General features: G+C 29.4%; 2 protein-coding genes across 3 annotated transcripts; one reads left to right on the top strand and one right to left on the bottom strand.

The window, feature by feature from the left end:
* Positions 1-213: 213 nt before the first annotated feature.
* On the bottom strand, positions 214-10,299 carry Bma-thoc-2 (the record flags this gene model as incomplete). Of its 2 annotated transcripts, none has more annotated exons than XM_043076225.1 (33): positions 214-244; positions 358-424; positions 598-665; positions 735-817; positions 891-998; positions 1,343-1,521; positions 1,615-1,882; positions 2,244-2,420; positions 2,545-2,650; positions 2,758-2,861; positions 2,961-3,089; positions 3,191-3,345; positions 3,646-3,796; positions 4,070-4,190; positions 4,462-4,637; positions 4,871-5,035; positions 5,114-5,293; positions 5,433-5,550; positions 5,642-5,772; positions 6,088-6,216; positions 6,502-6,598; positions 6,721-6,952; positions 7,026-7,197; positions 7,375-7,453; positions 7,629-7,691; positions 7,985-8,106; positions 8,351-8,593; positions 8,745-8,834; positions 8,975-9,135; positions 9,241-9,368; positions 9,543-9,640; positions 9,847-9,978; positions 10,183-10,299. In XM_043076225.1, 33 exons carry the CDS (start codon positions 10,297-10,299, stop codon positions 214-216), a joined length of 4,380 nt encoding a protein of 1,459 aa, XP_042932159.1. The 2 variants fall into 2 exon arrangements, with proteins under 2 accessions (XP_042932159.1, XP_042932158.1); XM_043076224.1 differs by having other exon boundaries at positions 6,721-6,946.
* A 4,473-nt stretch (positions 10,300-14,772) lies between these two features.
* On the top strand, positions 14,773-16,454 carry Bm4446 (P22U, putative; the record flags this gene model as incomplete). Its single annotated transcript, XM_001892521.2, has 6 exons — positions 14,773-14,916; positions 15,197-15,309; positions 15,499-15,590; positions 15,876-15,981; positions 16,169-16,294; positions 16,415-16,454. The coding sequence occupies 6 exons, from the start codon at positions 14,773-14,775 to the stop codon at positions 16,452-16,454; spliced, it is 621 nt and encodes a 206-aa protein (XP_001892556.2).
* Between the last annotated feature and the right edge of the window lie 710 nt (positions 16,455-17,164).

Below are 17,164 nucleotides of genomic sequence, written 5' to 3'. Positions count from 1 at the left end.
GGGTTGACATACGATGTGTGAACACTGTGATTTCTACTGTAACACATGATTTAGACACCTCAGCACCAAACTATGATAAATTAGTAGCGGTTAAGCTCTCATCTTACCCAACAGAATCAACTAATATTTCATTCTTCGTTGTGACAACTGAACAAATTTAAATCAAATCAGTGCAAAACAATGTTAATGAATCACTAGAATTGATCTGTTGTACTATCTCGAACGATCATGGCTTGCCGCTGTTCTAAAAATAGTGGTTTAAACTATTGCAAAATAAGCTCGTGTAAAAGTTAGACATAATGTTCTAGTCATGAAGCAAAAATACAATAACTGAACCCACACACTTGAACGACTTACGTCCGATGTGGATCACGTCTGTGTCGCGTTGTACGAGTGGATGGTGATGCTTCAGAGGACTTCGTGCCTGGAAATTAAATGAAATTACATGAAAAAAAGAATATTAAATTGCTAATTTCTTTTTCGTATACAAATATCTCCCATAACTGTTCTTGAGGACACATTTTCAATCAACCAGCAACGCGAAAAAGGTGTACTACCATATGTAAATGGAACTCATAAATAGAATTAATGCCATACCTTTCGATTCCGCGCTTCTATCCGAGCCACTGCTACCCTCATTCCGTGCTATTTTTACATTTACGTCACTGAAAATAATTTCCATTAAATGTGAAACATTTACTTTTAAAATTTAAAGTTGTCGACGAAACACCTACCTGTCAGTCAGTTCCGCAGGTCGCTTCCATGTTCTCTCTCGCGTTTTTAGATGATCGTCTGGAGTCTTTACTTTTCCACGGGTCTATAAAGCATGAGAATTATTAATCGTATTCATATCTGCAATTAATAATCATATAAGTTAAAACAAGAAATACCAGTGTTGATGTAATAGACTCCCGTTTACGTTCCCTTTTGTCTTCTGTTCTCATTCTCTCTTTCTCCCTTCTCGGTGCTTCGTCTTCCACTCCTTTATTACTTCTGGTCTGCAAAAAAAAAAAGAAAAATAAAAGAAAAAAAAAATTGACTGAAGAAAGATTCAAATTAATAAGTGCTGGTAAAAGGAACAAAGCAATGAGAAACAAGGAAGACAAGTAAATCATTTAATCAAGCAATATATTAGTTGTGAAGATTGGATAAAGAAGAAACGAAATACACAAAGAATTAGATAATTATCATTACTTCGTTTTGACAAATAATTTTATGATAATCAGCCTGAACGTTACCTGAGCACTTTATGCAAAGAAAAAAAATCAAAACCACTAGGAGAATTATAACAGAATCCTTAGAAGTTACAGTAGTACTCCTTAGAAGTTACAGTAGTACTCACTTTTTTGTGAGATAGAAGAGCTTCGGAATTTGGTGGTGGTGAACCCACTTCACCTTCTTCCATTTTTAACTCTTCTTTTTCCCGGTGTCCTTCTTTTCTAATTTCGTTACGACGTAATTGCGATTCTTCATTACCCCTCTGGGCTTGAATTTGCGGCCGATCCTCTCCATCGGAAACTTCTGAAATAATTTGAAGCTTTTATATATAGTACAAATGCAAATGAAAAAATGCAAAAAATAACGGTAAAAGAACTACAATAAATCAGCAATTACTTAGTTTTTTTTTCGCTATGAGTTCAGCAGGCAGCGGCTCCAAAGGTTTTCGTTTTTCATCTACTGTAACTAGAGTTTTACGCAGTTCTGCTGCTCCGTTTGTTGGTTTTCGAAGTTCAGCAGCATTTCCCTCTGCCAGATTTTTCTGTTTGCTTAACTCAGTAATTTCCATCGTTGAACTTTTTGCTGCAGCTTTTACATTTGTATTTGCATTTGCACTTCGTGTTGCACCTACACGTGTAGTCTTCTTTGTTACATCAGTTAGCCGCTGCAAAACTGACATATTTATAAAGATGACAACATGAACAAAAAAATCCTTCAAAAAATACTGATTCATAAAAAACCTTAGATTCTAGTATCTATTTTTTTTTGCAAACAAAGCATCATGATCATATGATGCCATACTTAAGTGAAAACAGGATTGTGTAAATAAAGTTTAATGAAACATTTGTTAGAAACTGATAGTTACAACTTTATCTAAACTTGAGCAGACGAATTTATATTTATCCAATAAATTAATTGTTAATGAATAACAAAATATTTTTCGAGTTTTATGTTCTAAACCAAGTTCTTGGAACGTTTAATTTAGAGATTGAAAAAAGAAAAAAAAAAAGAATAAAAACGATAACATTATGGAACTGTGATTCGGTATATGTATGTGCTTTGCGCATTCGTAAATGACCTGCGTAGGAGGCAGCCATCAGAGAGAGATCATCTCTGCGACCTTTTTCCATATCATGCACTTTGTTTACAGTCTTCTCAATATTTGCAATATGGTTTTCAATTAACGGGAAATATGCTAACATCTAAAAGATTCATAAGTGTTCGTCAAGTAAAAATTTGGTGAATCAGGATAAACTACAAAAAACTACTGTCTTCAAGACTGCTCACCCAGAAAGTGTGACAGGTAACTAAGGAGAATCTTCTCACCTTAATCATGACAATTAAACAATTCCTCATCATTACATAGTTTGAACTGTCCAAAATCCCGAGACATGACCGAGTCATCCTGTACTGCCATTTGTGACAGAGAGTTCTAAAAACAGCAATTTAAGAACCCTAAATTTTAACAACTGCAATGAAATATGATTTTTATTCAACCTCATACGTAAAACAGACCTTACTAAAACCAATGAACAATACCTGTACGATTCGTAATTCATCCCATCACTAACACTTTCGGTATTCGTCGCTTCTGGGTTTCTCACGTGCAATTTAGTCATGAAGCCGGGGAAGCGATAACATTCCTAAGATTGTATTTCTTAAAAATTCCTGATCTACTTCATCCGTAGTTCAAAGGATGCAGCATTCTCTTTACTCTTTTATTTTTCATTCAATGAACACACCTTATCGAAAACCGTCTTGTCACCATGCCAATGTTGCACAGTTTCAAGCACAAGTGCTAGAAATCGTCCGAAACAATTCGCTTCATTCTCGGTTAGCGTAGCCAATATAGCACCAATGTCGTTGAATAACTAAAAATATATGAAACTACAGGAAGCAAGAAATTCTAAACAATGGAATTCAATTAAATGCACGCATGTATTTGTATCTTTATCAAAGAAAAAGATAAAACCTTATCAAAGAAAAAGACAGTCTGGAAGAAACCAGTTCGTTGCTGATGAAGTAAAAGAATGAAGTGAGCGCAGAATGCAGCATCCATATCAGTAAAGACCGCACGCGGTAAAATACAGTGCTGTAAAAAGCGTGCCATTTGTGTACCGCGAAGCTCTAGAATTTAAAGATTAAAAGCTTGGAAGTTTCAAACTTCAATTAGAATATACTGGTCTATATCACTAGTATGTTATATATCTTCAATGTGATGCAATTATACATGATCAGGCTTTTCCTCCAAAGCAATCTGAAAAACCTGTGAATCTATTAGGCCTACCGTACATCATTCTTCGGGAATCAATGCTTCTAGTTATGCCTTGAAATTACACTCTAATTCTATATCGCAATAAAACAATCAAGTCAGATTTCACAGGCAAATAAAAATCAGTTTAACGGAACAGAACACTAGCCACTTACTTGGGCTACAATCAGCAAACAATAACTCCTTGTCATGTCTCAAAATATTTAAGATGCGTTCCACATGATCATTCTGTTTTTTTAATTCATCGGTTAGTTTCTTTTCCACGTTACGCAATTGTTCTTCTTCTTTTGCTCTTTTTGTTTTACTCTAAATGTATAAAACATTGATTACGATTCAATCTTGGAAATAACTTTAAAACTTGACAAAGGAACACGTCTAAGCAAACTCAAATACGAAATTACAGGAAAAAATTAATTGAATTCATTTCCTCGACTTAAAATAAATAACTGGATCTAATGTTAATAGCAAACTACTAATTGGATCTCATATTAATAGCAAACTAATACAAACTACTATTTACTAAATGTCCTCATGTAACAATAAAGTTGGTTGGATCATCATCAAATTTTAATTCCTTACAATCTCAGCATTTTCAGCAACAAGAGACAAGGATCTGCGAACACGCTGCAATTCTCGTTCGTAGGTGCTTTTCGGGACAGAAATATCATACATGGATAGAACCCAAAATATTGTAAATATCCTGGAAATCCAGTTCTTTTCACTTGTAAGAAACATTAATAAGTAACCTCAAGGATTTAATTTCTTCATTAATACTCTTTCAAGTTCAATAAAAAAAAATTCCTTCAAGAACTCTGGGATATGCAATGAAGCATATCACACTGAATTTTAACATTATTCATCAATTAACTGACACCTTCATATACTCCTGTTATATTTGTTTCGTTCCAATATGTTATTTTACGAACATTAATTTTATAAAAAGAGTATGATTAAAAAAATAATGGAAGTACTTGGATGAAATGTCTGCCCAAATGAAGTCAGGCAACAGAGGTCGAAGGTTTGATTCTAATTCTCCAATCATTTCATCGAAAGCGGTTCGAAACAAAGCTGACTTGCGATTAGAGTCCAATTTCATTTTGCTTCCGTCCGACTCACGAAGCGACTTGCGACTTTTATCGAAATTATTCTGTAACCTTTGCACAAATTTAAATCTAAAGAGAGACGACAACCAGAAGGACTCAGCAGTTGGTTTCAACCTGTAGCAAATGCTACTACAACATTCATTCAATAAATAATGTTATGATTGTCAAGAATTTTTCAAAAAAATCGCTATAAAAGAAATTTAGATCCATTTTGCAAGTAACATAATTGTTGAGACTGATAATATTCATCTAGCCGTCATAAAAACGTAAAACAAACATAGACACGGTGCATGAAGGTTGGTCTTGAGATGAAAAAAGCTGCATCCACGGGAAGATGAAAGCGACCGACGAGTTCCCAAACAAAGGGCATCCGATTGCAGTAATCTTCTTGTCGTACATTTGTACGCAGAAAGGAACCAAATTGGATCAAAGTTTCTTGACACTAAAAATCCAGAAATTAATTTGAAACTCAAAAAAAGATATAAATCACTTAAGATCATTAAAAAAAGCTTGAAAATACCTGATCGAGCATTTGACCAGCAAGCTTTAGAGGTATATCTGGTGATTCGGAATACACTATACATTGACGTTGCTGAGCAGTTAGTATAGATAGACCTACGATGAGATGTTCCTTGAACAGTGCATCACGAAGACGTAATATAGCACGTCTGTTTGTACGAACCGTTGAAAATGAACCTGCCTAATATAAAAAAAAATAGAAAATTTAGATTATTTCATAAATCTACAAAATTGGAATGCATAAAACTGATAAAATACTTCGTTATGAGAAAACTGTTTCCTTTGACATAAAATCAATAAACAAACGAACAGAAATTTACCTCCTGCCTCAGAGTATCACCACCAGCAAGTGCTTCCAATTGATCTGCTGTTAATCCTGTCGTAGATTCAATGCCGGACATATTCTGTATAATTTCACGCAGGACCAGTAAGTCGAAGCTTCAAAAGCACAGAATCTCTTACATGTTACCACCAAAATTAGAATTAATTAATAACAATATTGCAGTTCAAATTTAAAGAATATTCATACCTTTTGTTGTTTTTCAGCTGATTTGCTACGTATTGTAAAACTCCTGTTAACTCGATGTTGTATTTCAGAAATACATTTCCAACAAAAGTGGCAAGCGATTGTAACCACGGAGAAAGAGATCCATCTGATGCCTGAAAATTAAATGCTAAGAAAATCATTAAAAAGACGAGATTGTGATGTATATAAAAGTTATTTCTTGTGGTAGGAACATTACACGCATTGTATTATATTAATTACATCAGTGTTACGGCAATGAGAAAGGCAGTGGAGAAGCCACTGTATATGGAAGGAAAATATTCAATCCTGTATTAATGAATGTTAATGCACATCTCATTAATATCTTAAGACCAACTATCTCAGTGATATTTTGTAAATTGCTTATGAGGCACTGAATGCTTTATTAGCCATTTTTTTTTTTATTGACCTTAAATTTTAAGATTACTGACCTTAAGTTGCTGCTTATCCGGAGCTGCCAAATGTTCGATGATACAAAAGGAGAGCACATCAAATTCCAGATCACTGAGGAAACGTATTGATTCAACTACCGGATCAATAAGATTTTCGAATGTTTGAATCTGCAGTACATCACGTACATTTATACAAATTCAAGTTCGAATGATTTCGCTCAATTCTTTGCAAACAGATAAATTCTTTATGACAATTTTTCTATTTTTTTTTTTTTTTGCAAACAGGAAAGAAACAGTAGTTCCTACATAATGAATTGAACACTAGAATTTTTGAATACATTAAATACGCATTCAAACTCATAATTTTAGTTGCGGAAGAGCAATACTTAATCCAATAAGCTAGAGTTGTCCTAATGCAAGAGTCTCACCAAAACACAATAAATACTATATTACCTGATCCAAAATATAATCGAAAACAACTGCAGGATGTACGTGGCATAACTTTCCTAACTGACGGCCCATCATGCGTACCGTTTCCTTTGATAAACGTCTGTAACAAATTGTGAAAAAGCACTTCAAATAAACTAAAGAAATAAATAATCACTTTTTAGAGCGCCCATGAAATAAATTATCATAAATTGAACAACCATTTTCGTAAAAAGAAAGACAAACTTTAGTACATATCTCGTCATGCCAAAAGTACTTCCTCGAGAAATGTTAATTTGAGGATGACGCATGGTATGCACTGTTTTCCATCGTGCATATGATCGATATCGTACTGTATATGGTAAATGGCTGAGTAATTTCCACAACTCTTGTGAATATGCGAAATTGCCATTTGCTAAGGATAATGCTGGTACTAGAGTTTCATCGATTGCATCAATGAGCGCATTGCATACTGAATCTTAAGCAGCAGTGAAGAAATGTTTATGATTCAAAAAATATTAGAAGATAGTGAATGAGAAAATTTCACAAACCACTGTCGTTTTGGAAAGTTTGCGCCCAAGTAGGATCTTTTTCTCTTTCTTCAAAAAATAATGCCATCAACCGCACCAGTTTTATAGCTGCTTTGGGCCGATAAGCAATATGCGGACCAACATATGCCAAAACAGGAAGAACAACAGAGACCAACTCTGACCAGCTACCAACCTAAACTTAACGGTGAATGTATTAAGAACACTTATATGGAGAGGTTTTTAAAATAAATCTTTTTGTACTTTTCTGATGACTAAAAGCAATACTCTTGTTCACTGAGAAATCATAACATTTTTTCGTGTCTAACAAAACCAAAGAAATTAAAAAAAAAAAAAAAAATGCAAGACGTACGATCTCGAGAGAATGAGTTTGGGCTAATGATGAACTTAGATTGAATGTACCGATGTCACCCAAAGCAAATCTGGACTTTCTGCAAATAAATTACTCATTAACACTGAATGCAAATAATTCCTCTAACCTCTTTCAATAATTTCTTTAATGCATGCGATGTCTGTGCTTTGGAGTTTGTCATATTGTTACTAATTTCTAACAGAACAACTTCAATATATATCCTATTATTTCACTTGAAACTAAGAATAACGAACTCTTGGTAGAAGTCATCAGTAGATCGTTCCAATAGATCCGCAATAGAAAGAGCTATAGAACGCCTAAAATAGGATGTATTATGAGTTAAAATCAAACTGTAATAGTGTGAAGGTGAGAAAAAAGAAACTTTTGAAGTTATACTACATTTTAACAGAATTGCGCTAAGTTAAAACTGCTTTCCATCCCAACAGACTGATAGAACATTAGAATACACTTCAGTTCGATTTTATAAAATTTACTTAAAAATCAGAAAGACACATTAACCACATAAGAAACAATTACTAAGTATAAATAAGTATAAGTATGAGTAAAATAAAAGCCAAAAACTTGACAAAATAAAAAAAATAAAAAATACGAGGCATTGACAGCATAGAATTCAGGGAATCTGTCGAGCATCTGTTTCGCAAATTGCCAAGCACCTCCTTCTAGCAAGGCAAACGTCAAACCAAGCTTCTGATTTTTTGCAAGTATAGCATCCTGAATTTTAATATTGTAAAATAAGTAAAGAGTAATGTAGAAGCTTCTATAGATAAATTATAATTGCAATTTACAGTTGTCTTTTTTTTCTCTTTTTTAATAAGCTAAGCTAATTTTCAAGAAATTTATTAAGAAAATTTTCTTTTTAAAGCATTACGTCAAATAAGAAGTATAAATTTTTAGAAATTTAAAATTCATTTCATATGCACATGTAATGGTACAGAAAATTTGAGAAAAAACAAACATCATTGTCTTTTTCATCGATTTGTTTTATATCATCGGCATTCTGTACCGCCAATACGGAAGCAAATGATACGCCCGCAATGGTAGCATTATCGTCCACATATCCAGCTGTCGCTGCCGAAGGAACTCGTGAATCTACTGATACCATACCAGTAGAGATGGTTTCATTCTTTTTAGCTCGTTTTCCATCTCGCTCAACACGACTTTTGTGATCGTTCATCATATCTTCCAGTTTTGGAGACAACTAAAAGGTACATTTTAGTTCAAAGCATTTACAATAATAAGATTATGTTAAAATACCACATTTCAATAAACAAATAAACTTAGAATTCCTTAAGGAAAAAACCAGTACATGATTATGAAATGTTAATTTTCAAGTATGATAAAATACCTACAAATGTGCATAGCGACAACAAATCGATAACTCTTTCATCACACAAAGCAGCTGCTACTCTGTAAAGTGATGCAGGAGTACTACCGGAACGCTGAAACTTCAAATATATAAACATCTGAATTTAATGGGTTCATCCAATTACCTAATTTTTAAATTTTTTAGACTTAACCAGTATGAAACAACATGAAGTCAAAGACATATGAAAAGAACATGATAGGATAAGAATAGAACCTGATAAAAAGTAAATTTGAATCCTAGAATGCTGCATATATCATCACCAGTCGCTTTGAATTCAGTTAACAAATCGATAAAAAATTTGCGACGCTCCAGTGCTGATTCAAAACACTCAAGAATGATGTCAATCACTCGGTTCGGATCCAAATTAAATTGTCCTGTAATAAAAAAGAAAATAAAACTGAAATCTAAATTTTTTACAATAGGCAAAAATCTGGTTTTTTGTTTTGGTGATGTATAGAATAAAAACAAAAAATCAGTACCAATTAAATGATAAAGTCGACTTAAGGCCTTTGATACACTGAGGGAAGGATTATCAAGAAGCTCTGCTATAAGCTTCGCATAACCTTCGCTTTCCTCACGTAGTAAATTGAATTTCACTTGCTTGAAACTGAAAAAAATTATCAGCATGCATATATGTCTTTTTTTTTCTTACAGTTTGATAATTGTCATTGGTGACCTCCTCCATAATGCTTGGTGCGAAGTAAATTATAAAGAAAAGCAAAACGGAAAGTAAAACGAGAATGACCGACATTGCTGACAAAACAATATTAAAACGACTAACAAAAGCCTAGTTTTTGTTTTTACAACTCGTGATCGTGTTGCTTGCTCGTTGGCACCCAGTATATCCAACTCACATTTTAATACATCATCAGCAACAATCTGCAAATTTATAGAATAGAAAAATGGAGCAAAAAAAATGAGGTGAACACTACCGTCATATAGTGAATTTTATCCAAAAAGATTACACTGTTTAATTATATAATTCTGGTTCATTTCTAGTATTATAATCTTTAAGTTATTTAACCTAATATACAATTAAGTTATATTATGCGGAAGTGATGTATCAATTCAATGTGTTCACTTGCCCGGTCAGAAAGATGTGACAACAATTCCACGAAACATTTACGAAATTCTTCACTCTTCTTTTCCGTGCTCAATTCCAGATCCACAATTGCCAAAACATCCACCAGCAAACTAGGAATATTATCAATCGTTTTCTGCAAACGTGAAGCACTGAACCGAATACTCTTCATTTAAATTTGTCTTCTCGATATTATAAATGCTTGAAGACTGACTGTACTATTTATCACGCAAAGCAACACCATGTAACAATTTCTGAGAGACATGATGTAAACAATGATATGAATACTGCATAGACAGGGAAAGTATGATATATCTAAATAAACTGGAAATAACCATACCATAAGTATCCGAATCATGTTGCATGCAGCATCTGGAGCTAGCTGTCCCTCCGTAACTCGTCGACATATCTGAAGTAGTTCCACCTGTGGAGTAAGTATTTCTGATGTTGAACTCATCCAATATTTTATTCTTTAACACTCGATTTTCTTGACTGAAACTAGTTATTCTTCGAGTTTAACATTAAGAACAATTATCACTTTGTATACACTAACACATGCCTACATAACAATATAAACTGACAAACATTCAAGTTCCCGTCGGTAAAAAAGAAACGCTTTGAATACGAATGAACGAGTTAATTATGCCTGCACATCCTTCTCTTCCGAAGAATTTATACTTTCTCTGTTATTGAGATATCTCATATAACGTTACTTTACTATATATTTCAGCCTATATTACTACCACATAATGAATTCTGCTACATTTATTCTCTTAAGCTAAATATTAACTAAAAAGAAACTTTCAATTTGTTATACTCTCAAGAATGATCTAACTATCGATATCTGCTATGTAAGAGAGATCCAGTTACCTACATATTTTGTTACTAAACAATTGTGCATTCGTCATTTTGACTTCTTTTAGAAGATCGAAGTGTTTGGTTCCATGCAAAGTATTCGAAATGTTTCCCTCCACCAAAATCGAGTCCAATTCCAAAATTACCCATTGTTTAGTCGAAATTCGTCGTTTTCGGAATAAGGACACGTAGAGAAGCTTTACGGACGATCACGTAGCTCCCACATAATATTTCCAGCTAGCTAATCACAAACACGTAAACATGCACCTAACACTTTTTACCATTTGGTTTCAAAACCACATTACTAGTCAAAAGTGCACATCGAAATAGATTGAAGTTGGTCTAAACTACTTTGTTACCGATGATGTCAGTAAGGTTGAGAGTCTCGTAGTTTGGTGGTACTGCGAGGTTTGTCATCTGCTGACCTTTGAACTCGATAGATGGATTCATGTAGCTAAATGATGTATCTATGATGATTTGAGGCAAAGTGTACAAATTGCAAGCGTTCCTTATGGAAAAGTTACGATATTCATTATGTACTCATTTGCGATACTCGCTATTTCAAGTAATAACTTAAACAGTGTAAAGTAATAACTCAAACAAATAATTTAGCAACGAATACAAGAATAAATGATTGAACGTGGATTGAAGCGTATAAATGATTGAACGTGGATTGAAGCGTATAAATGATTGAACGTGGATTGAAGCGTATAAATGATTGAACGTGGATTGAAGCGTATAAATGATTGAACGTGGATTGAAGCGTATAAATGATTGAACGTGGATTGAAGCGTATAAATGATTGAACGTGGGCTGAAGCGTATAAATGATTGAACGTGGATTGAAGCGTATAAATGATTGAACGTGGACTTACGTAGGAATATAAACAAATGCTGAGAAAGTCAAATTGAACAGCTGAATTTTTAGTTGTGAGATAAATTAAGCATAACATATCGTATTCAGAATGAATTGTATCATTGAATATAGTTGTATTAATGAATTTTATTGTCATTCATTGAGTGATTAATAAGTTTTGCTGGATGAAACAGTCTTTCTACTGCTTTGCAACTTATAATTTGTTGCTAAAATCTTTAAAATGTGTTTTTGTTTTTGTCGTCGATACTACACCTCTTTAAATCATTAAAAATAAAATTTTTTTAAGTACTGAAATTTAATTAATTAATTAATTTTTCTTTCAATTAATTATACATTCCTGAAATGATTTCGAGTTTTTCTTTTTTTTTTTTAAAGAAAAAAGTTTGTTCAGCAGACAAGAAATGAAGAAATAGCAATCAGAAAAGCAATACTGATATTGAAAAAAGATTTCAATTTCATCCTTACTTTATTCAATTAAGAGCAATTTTCAATTTTTATAAATATCTCACTTTCATAGGGCAAAATTCGCTATTTAATTATGTTAGTTTTACAATTATAATGTCACCGACCGGTTTCAGACTTTTTATTTAGTTGAAATCAAACAAAAAAAAAAAATTTTTTTTTTTTTTGAAATATCTATTTTCATGACAATTTCGTTCACATATCCTAGTGATAATTTCAAAAATTCTAACATTTCAATTCAATAATTGTTTATGACTTATTAAAAATAAACATTCCCTACTATCATCTATCATAGGATGTAGAGAAATAAAAGTAAAAATGAAATGATTAAAAGCTTATTTCATAAAAATTACAATATTATTGAATTTTTTTTTTTCTTTTCAGCACAAAATTTTACATATTTGCTTGAAAAAAAAAAAAAGTGACAGCCTATTGTGTATGCATTTTTTTCCTATTACTTATATCAAAGTTACTTCATTATATTAGGAACGAAGAAATTTATTATGCATTTGAAAAAAGTTTAACATTTGAATAAATATTCATAAATTTAAACAAAAAGTTTTTTTTTTTTTTTTATATAAAATAAAATTACCACTGATATGTGATATAAAAGTGCATCAGTTCCTATTCAAATTGATGAAATATGAAATAGATGAGACAGTCAACACTTTCTGTCAACATCTTTTCATGTTTCCGACATTGAACATTTCATTTTCTCCAAAGATCTAAATTTTTTAATTGTTACTCCAATTATTTCCATCAAATATATCACTTTCTTCCTTTATTCTTTACAAACATATATAAATTTTAATGTAATATTTTTATTTATTTATTTTTTTGTTTGTATACAAAATTATCATGAAATTAATCTGATCTTTTTTGAAAATGGTTTGATTGATAACAATAAAAGTTTGTAGTATATTACAGCAATTATTATTATGGACAACAAAGATTTAGTCGTTGCAGTGTGATATTTATGACAGATCAAACTTGAAATTTTCTCAAACTTGTTAGATTCGCTTACATACTGATGTATTATCTGCATTAATTAACCGGTTATCTTCTTTTTTTTTTTTCTTTCCTTTTTAAAGATTATTAAATAATTACTTTCATTTTAATTTGCTCATTAAAAGAAAATTTAATTTAAGGCTAAATTTTCAAATTTCATCTTTTTTACTTTTTTACTTGCTGAGTAAATATATTTCTTATTAAATGTATGGAAATGTTAGTGGTTCATTTCTGAAATAAATTTTAAAAGTATTTACTCAAAGTTTCTCTTAGATATAGTGATAAAATTTCTAATAGAATTAAATTAATTTGAATGTTGAAATTTTTAACTGTGATGAGATTATTATTTTAAACTTTTTTTCCTTTGTTATATTCGTTTAATTTGTTGAATTCAAAATAAAAACAGAAAGTAAAAAAAAAAAAAATTAGAATATGGAATAGGAAGAAAATTAGTTCCAATAATATATTTCAACTAATTTTTTTTTTTTTTTTTTTTTTTACAGATTTGCAAACTAAATGATAAATTATTTCACTTATCTTTTTATTATAATTGTAAATCAATTATATTAACTAATATTTATAAATTGTTCAACAATAATTGAGATATTGAAATATGATGAAAAGTCATTATTACAACCCATTTTTAATTGTTCTATTGTATATTAGATAGTATAAGAAGTGATTGATTACATTTCATTATCAATAGCTCATTTCATAGATTTATAAAATTTTAATATAAATGAAAAGTTATTGTAAATAAAGAATAGAATTAATAATTAGACAAAAAATTTGTTAATGATTTAATTTTTTGAATGTTTTCTTAAATAATTTCATCTCAAAAATAAAAAAAATTTCTCAAAATAATAATTTCATCTCTTTCTTTCTAATATTAATACATTACTTTTTGCTACTTGTTTGATGTCAAAATTATTGCTAATCATTTCCAAATTCAGCCACAAATACTGAAATAATATTTAAAACAGAAATAATGAAGGATAAATAAGTAAATAAATATTTCATCAATCTTTAAAACGAATGTCATTGTAGATGAAAAAAAAAAAAAAAAAAAATGAAAATTAAAAGTACCCTGAAGGATTTTTCATTCTTTTGTTTTTCCATCCTTTTTGTAAATTCATTTTTTTCTTTTTTTTTTTTTTTTAATCAGTAATTTTGATGAGAATAGTCGTTCCACTCCTATAACAATAAATTTTTTTTTTTTTTAAATTTAAAAAAAAAAAAAGAGAAAAAGTGTAACTAGTAGAAATCTCTACTTTTGTTTCATTAGTAAGTGGTTATTTTGATTTTTTTTTTTTTTTTTTTTCACAGAACTGAGTGAATTTAAAAGATTTACGTTATGATTAACATTGAATATTTTATCGCTTAAATTTTGATTATAAAATAATTTCATTTTATGATAATTATTTTCTCTGATATTTATCGCTTTTTTTTTGTCATTCTGTGATATCTATGACATATTTATTTAATAATTGGATAATTTAGAAATTTAAATTAAAATTTGAATTGAACCAAATGTTATAGAAAATTTCAACTATTTAATAATATAATGTATTTGATCGATGTAATGGATAATTATGATTTATTTCATTTTTTTTTTTATTATTTATTAAATATCACTAAGAGTTTTTCTTTTTTCTTTTGCTTTTTTTTTGCAGTTATTTTTCATTTTAACGAAATTTCATTTAGGCAAAATATTAAAATTATGCAATTGATGTGTATTTGTTTTCCATTTCTAATAATATTCCTTGGATATAATGTTCAATGTGAACTTATTCGTCAATGTACATGTAATGAAATACAGAAATGTCGTGAACGAATGTTAAATCTTGTAAAACCATGTGCTGATCGATGCCAGGTATAATAAATAATTTAGAGTGAAATAAATTTAAATCAAAACTTAAATGAAATCAAATTTTTTAGAAAAATTCAACCACCCTTAAAGCTATAATAGCTAATTTATCGATGTCTAATTTTGTTTATATCACTAGAAAAATATTTATTTATATATTTTTTAAAAAAAAAACTATTTATTTATATATTTTTATTTACTTATTGTAATATAAATATTAGCTAAATATATTGGATAAATTTATTAAATAAAATGAAATTAAATTAAATCTAATGTTATATTACAGCGATATGCATATAAGGTAAAAGCAGACTATGAAACGCTCAAAAATTGTGTTTTACAAAATGAAGAGAAAATTTCACGAACAATCAATTGTACACAAAATGTTTTCTATAATGCGTAATATTTTTAAATTATAATTTTTTTTTTTTTTTTTTTTTAACACTTTTATAATTTAGAAAGCAAAAAAAGAGAGAAAGAAAAAAAAAAGAATTTCTGAAATTATTTTATAATATTAAAAAGATATATGAGAAAAAAAAAAAAAAAAAAAAAAAAAAACATTTATTCAAAATAATTTATAAATTGTAGATGTGCAGCACAATCAGGAAATTATGTTCAAAAAACATATTTTGAATCATTGGAAATTGCTGGACTTACTGAAATCAACCGAATGCTTGGAAGTATAATTTATAAAGTTTCATTTAAATTTTAATTTAGTCACTCTTTTTTTTTTCTCTCATTTTAAATAAACTTAAATATTAATTAGTCACAATTTTTTTTTTTTCTTTTTTTTTAAATCATGATTTTTTTTGCTACAAAATTTTGTCAAATATCGCATATTTTGTGTTTTATTTTGAATGATATTTTCATAATTAAAACTAAATTAATTAGTAATAAATTTTAGATTAACAATTAATTACTTAATTATAGATTAGTGGAATAATTTTTTTGCGAATGATTTTTAGATTTCGCGCGACCATTGCAACCATTAATATCAGTTGGACGACGTTTTTTGCGATGTGCAAGAGAATGCATAGATCGATCAAGCAAATATTGCTATGATAAACTTGAGTTTGTTTTTTTTTTTTTTTTTTGACTCATAAAAATCATTTTTGTTGAATTAAATTAAATGTGAAAAATTAGTTAGCTATGATAATATGTTAATTAAAATAACTATGATAAGAAATTTTTAGCTAAAAATATAAAATGTTAATTGATTTTGTTATTAAATTTATTATTTTTAAAATTTAAATTTAAGATGTGGTCTTAATTTACCAGCTAATTTGGAAATAATACAAAAAGCTAAACAATGTGCTATAACAAGTGGCTTTGATAATGTTGCTGTACAACAGATGTGCTCATGTGCAGCATCTGCTGGTATTAGGTATAATAAATAAATATAATTTTGCTTTCTTCTTTTTCATTTTGTAATTTAATTTAATTTAAATTGATAATTTTGATATGAATTAAAATATATTACTATATGTAAAAGTTTTATTTTCAGAGATTTACAAAATGTTTGTCCACGTTTACAAATTTCATAAACTAAAATATTAACAGCTGACGTCTAAATGATGGAGAATTTCATTGTTATTGGAATGAATATGCGTTTGATTATATTCATTTTGTATTTGATCGTTTAATTTATCTTAATTAATGAAATTGTTTTTCAACTTTTTTTATCAATTCAGCAAAAAAATAAAAATAAACAAATAAATAATAAAAAGCAAATAAAATTTTTTTGTTAAGAGTTATTCAATCTGTTAAAAATTTATTTATTTCTTCCAAATATTATCTCACGAAAAAAAAAAAAAAAAATTCAACTTAATTGTTACTTTTTTAAAAACTTTCTGAATAGAATAGAAAAGAAGAACAAATAATGATAAATTGTTTTTTTGCGAGAAAAGAAAAGTAAAATATTTTAAAAACTATCATTTTTACATTAAATTACCATGTGCCATATTTATGGCATTCTTCAAAGGCAAAAAAAAAAAATAATACTTTAGCGCCAAATTTGGCTCGAATAGATATATATTTTAGAAGCCTAGATCAATTTGCGCATAATATGGCGCTAATTTCTACATGTAAGCTATTATGAATGCTAAAATACAAATAATACATTTCATTGCAAGATATACTTTAGTTACATGTATCGATCGTGACTTACTTTTCTTTACTTATTACAACTTTTTTTTCTTTTAAATTACTTTGGTTTCGTATTTTTGCATTTATCATTTTTGCATTTATCATTTGC

This window comes from Brugia malayi (assembly GCF_000002995.4).
Source record: "Brugia malayi strain FR3 genome assembly, contig: Bm_v4_Chr1_scaffold_001, whole genome shotgun sequence".
Classification (NCBI taxonomy): Eukaryota; Metazoa; Nematoda; class Chromadorea; order Rhabditida; family Onchocercidae; genus Brugia; species Brugia malayi.
Note: the sequence above shows the minus strand (reverse complement) of the source record. Positions and strands in the feature narration are given on the sequence as shown.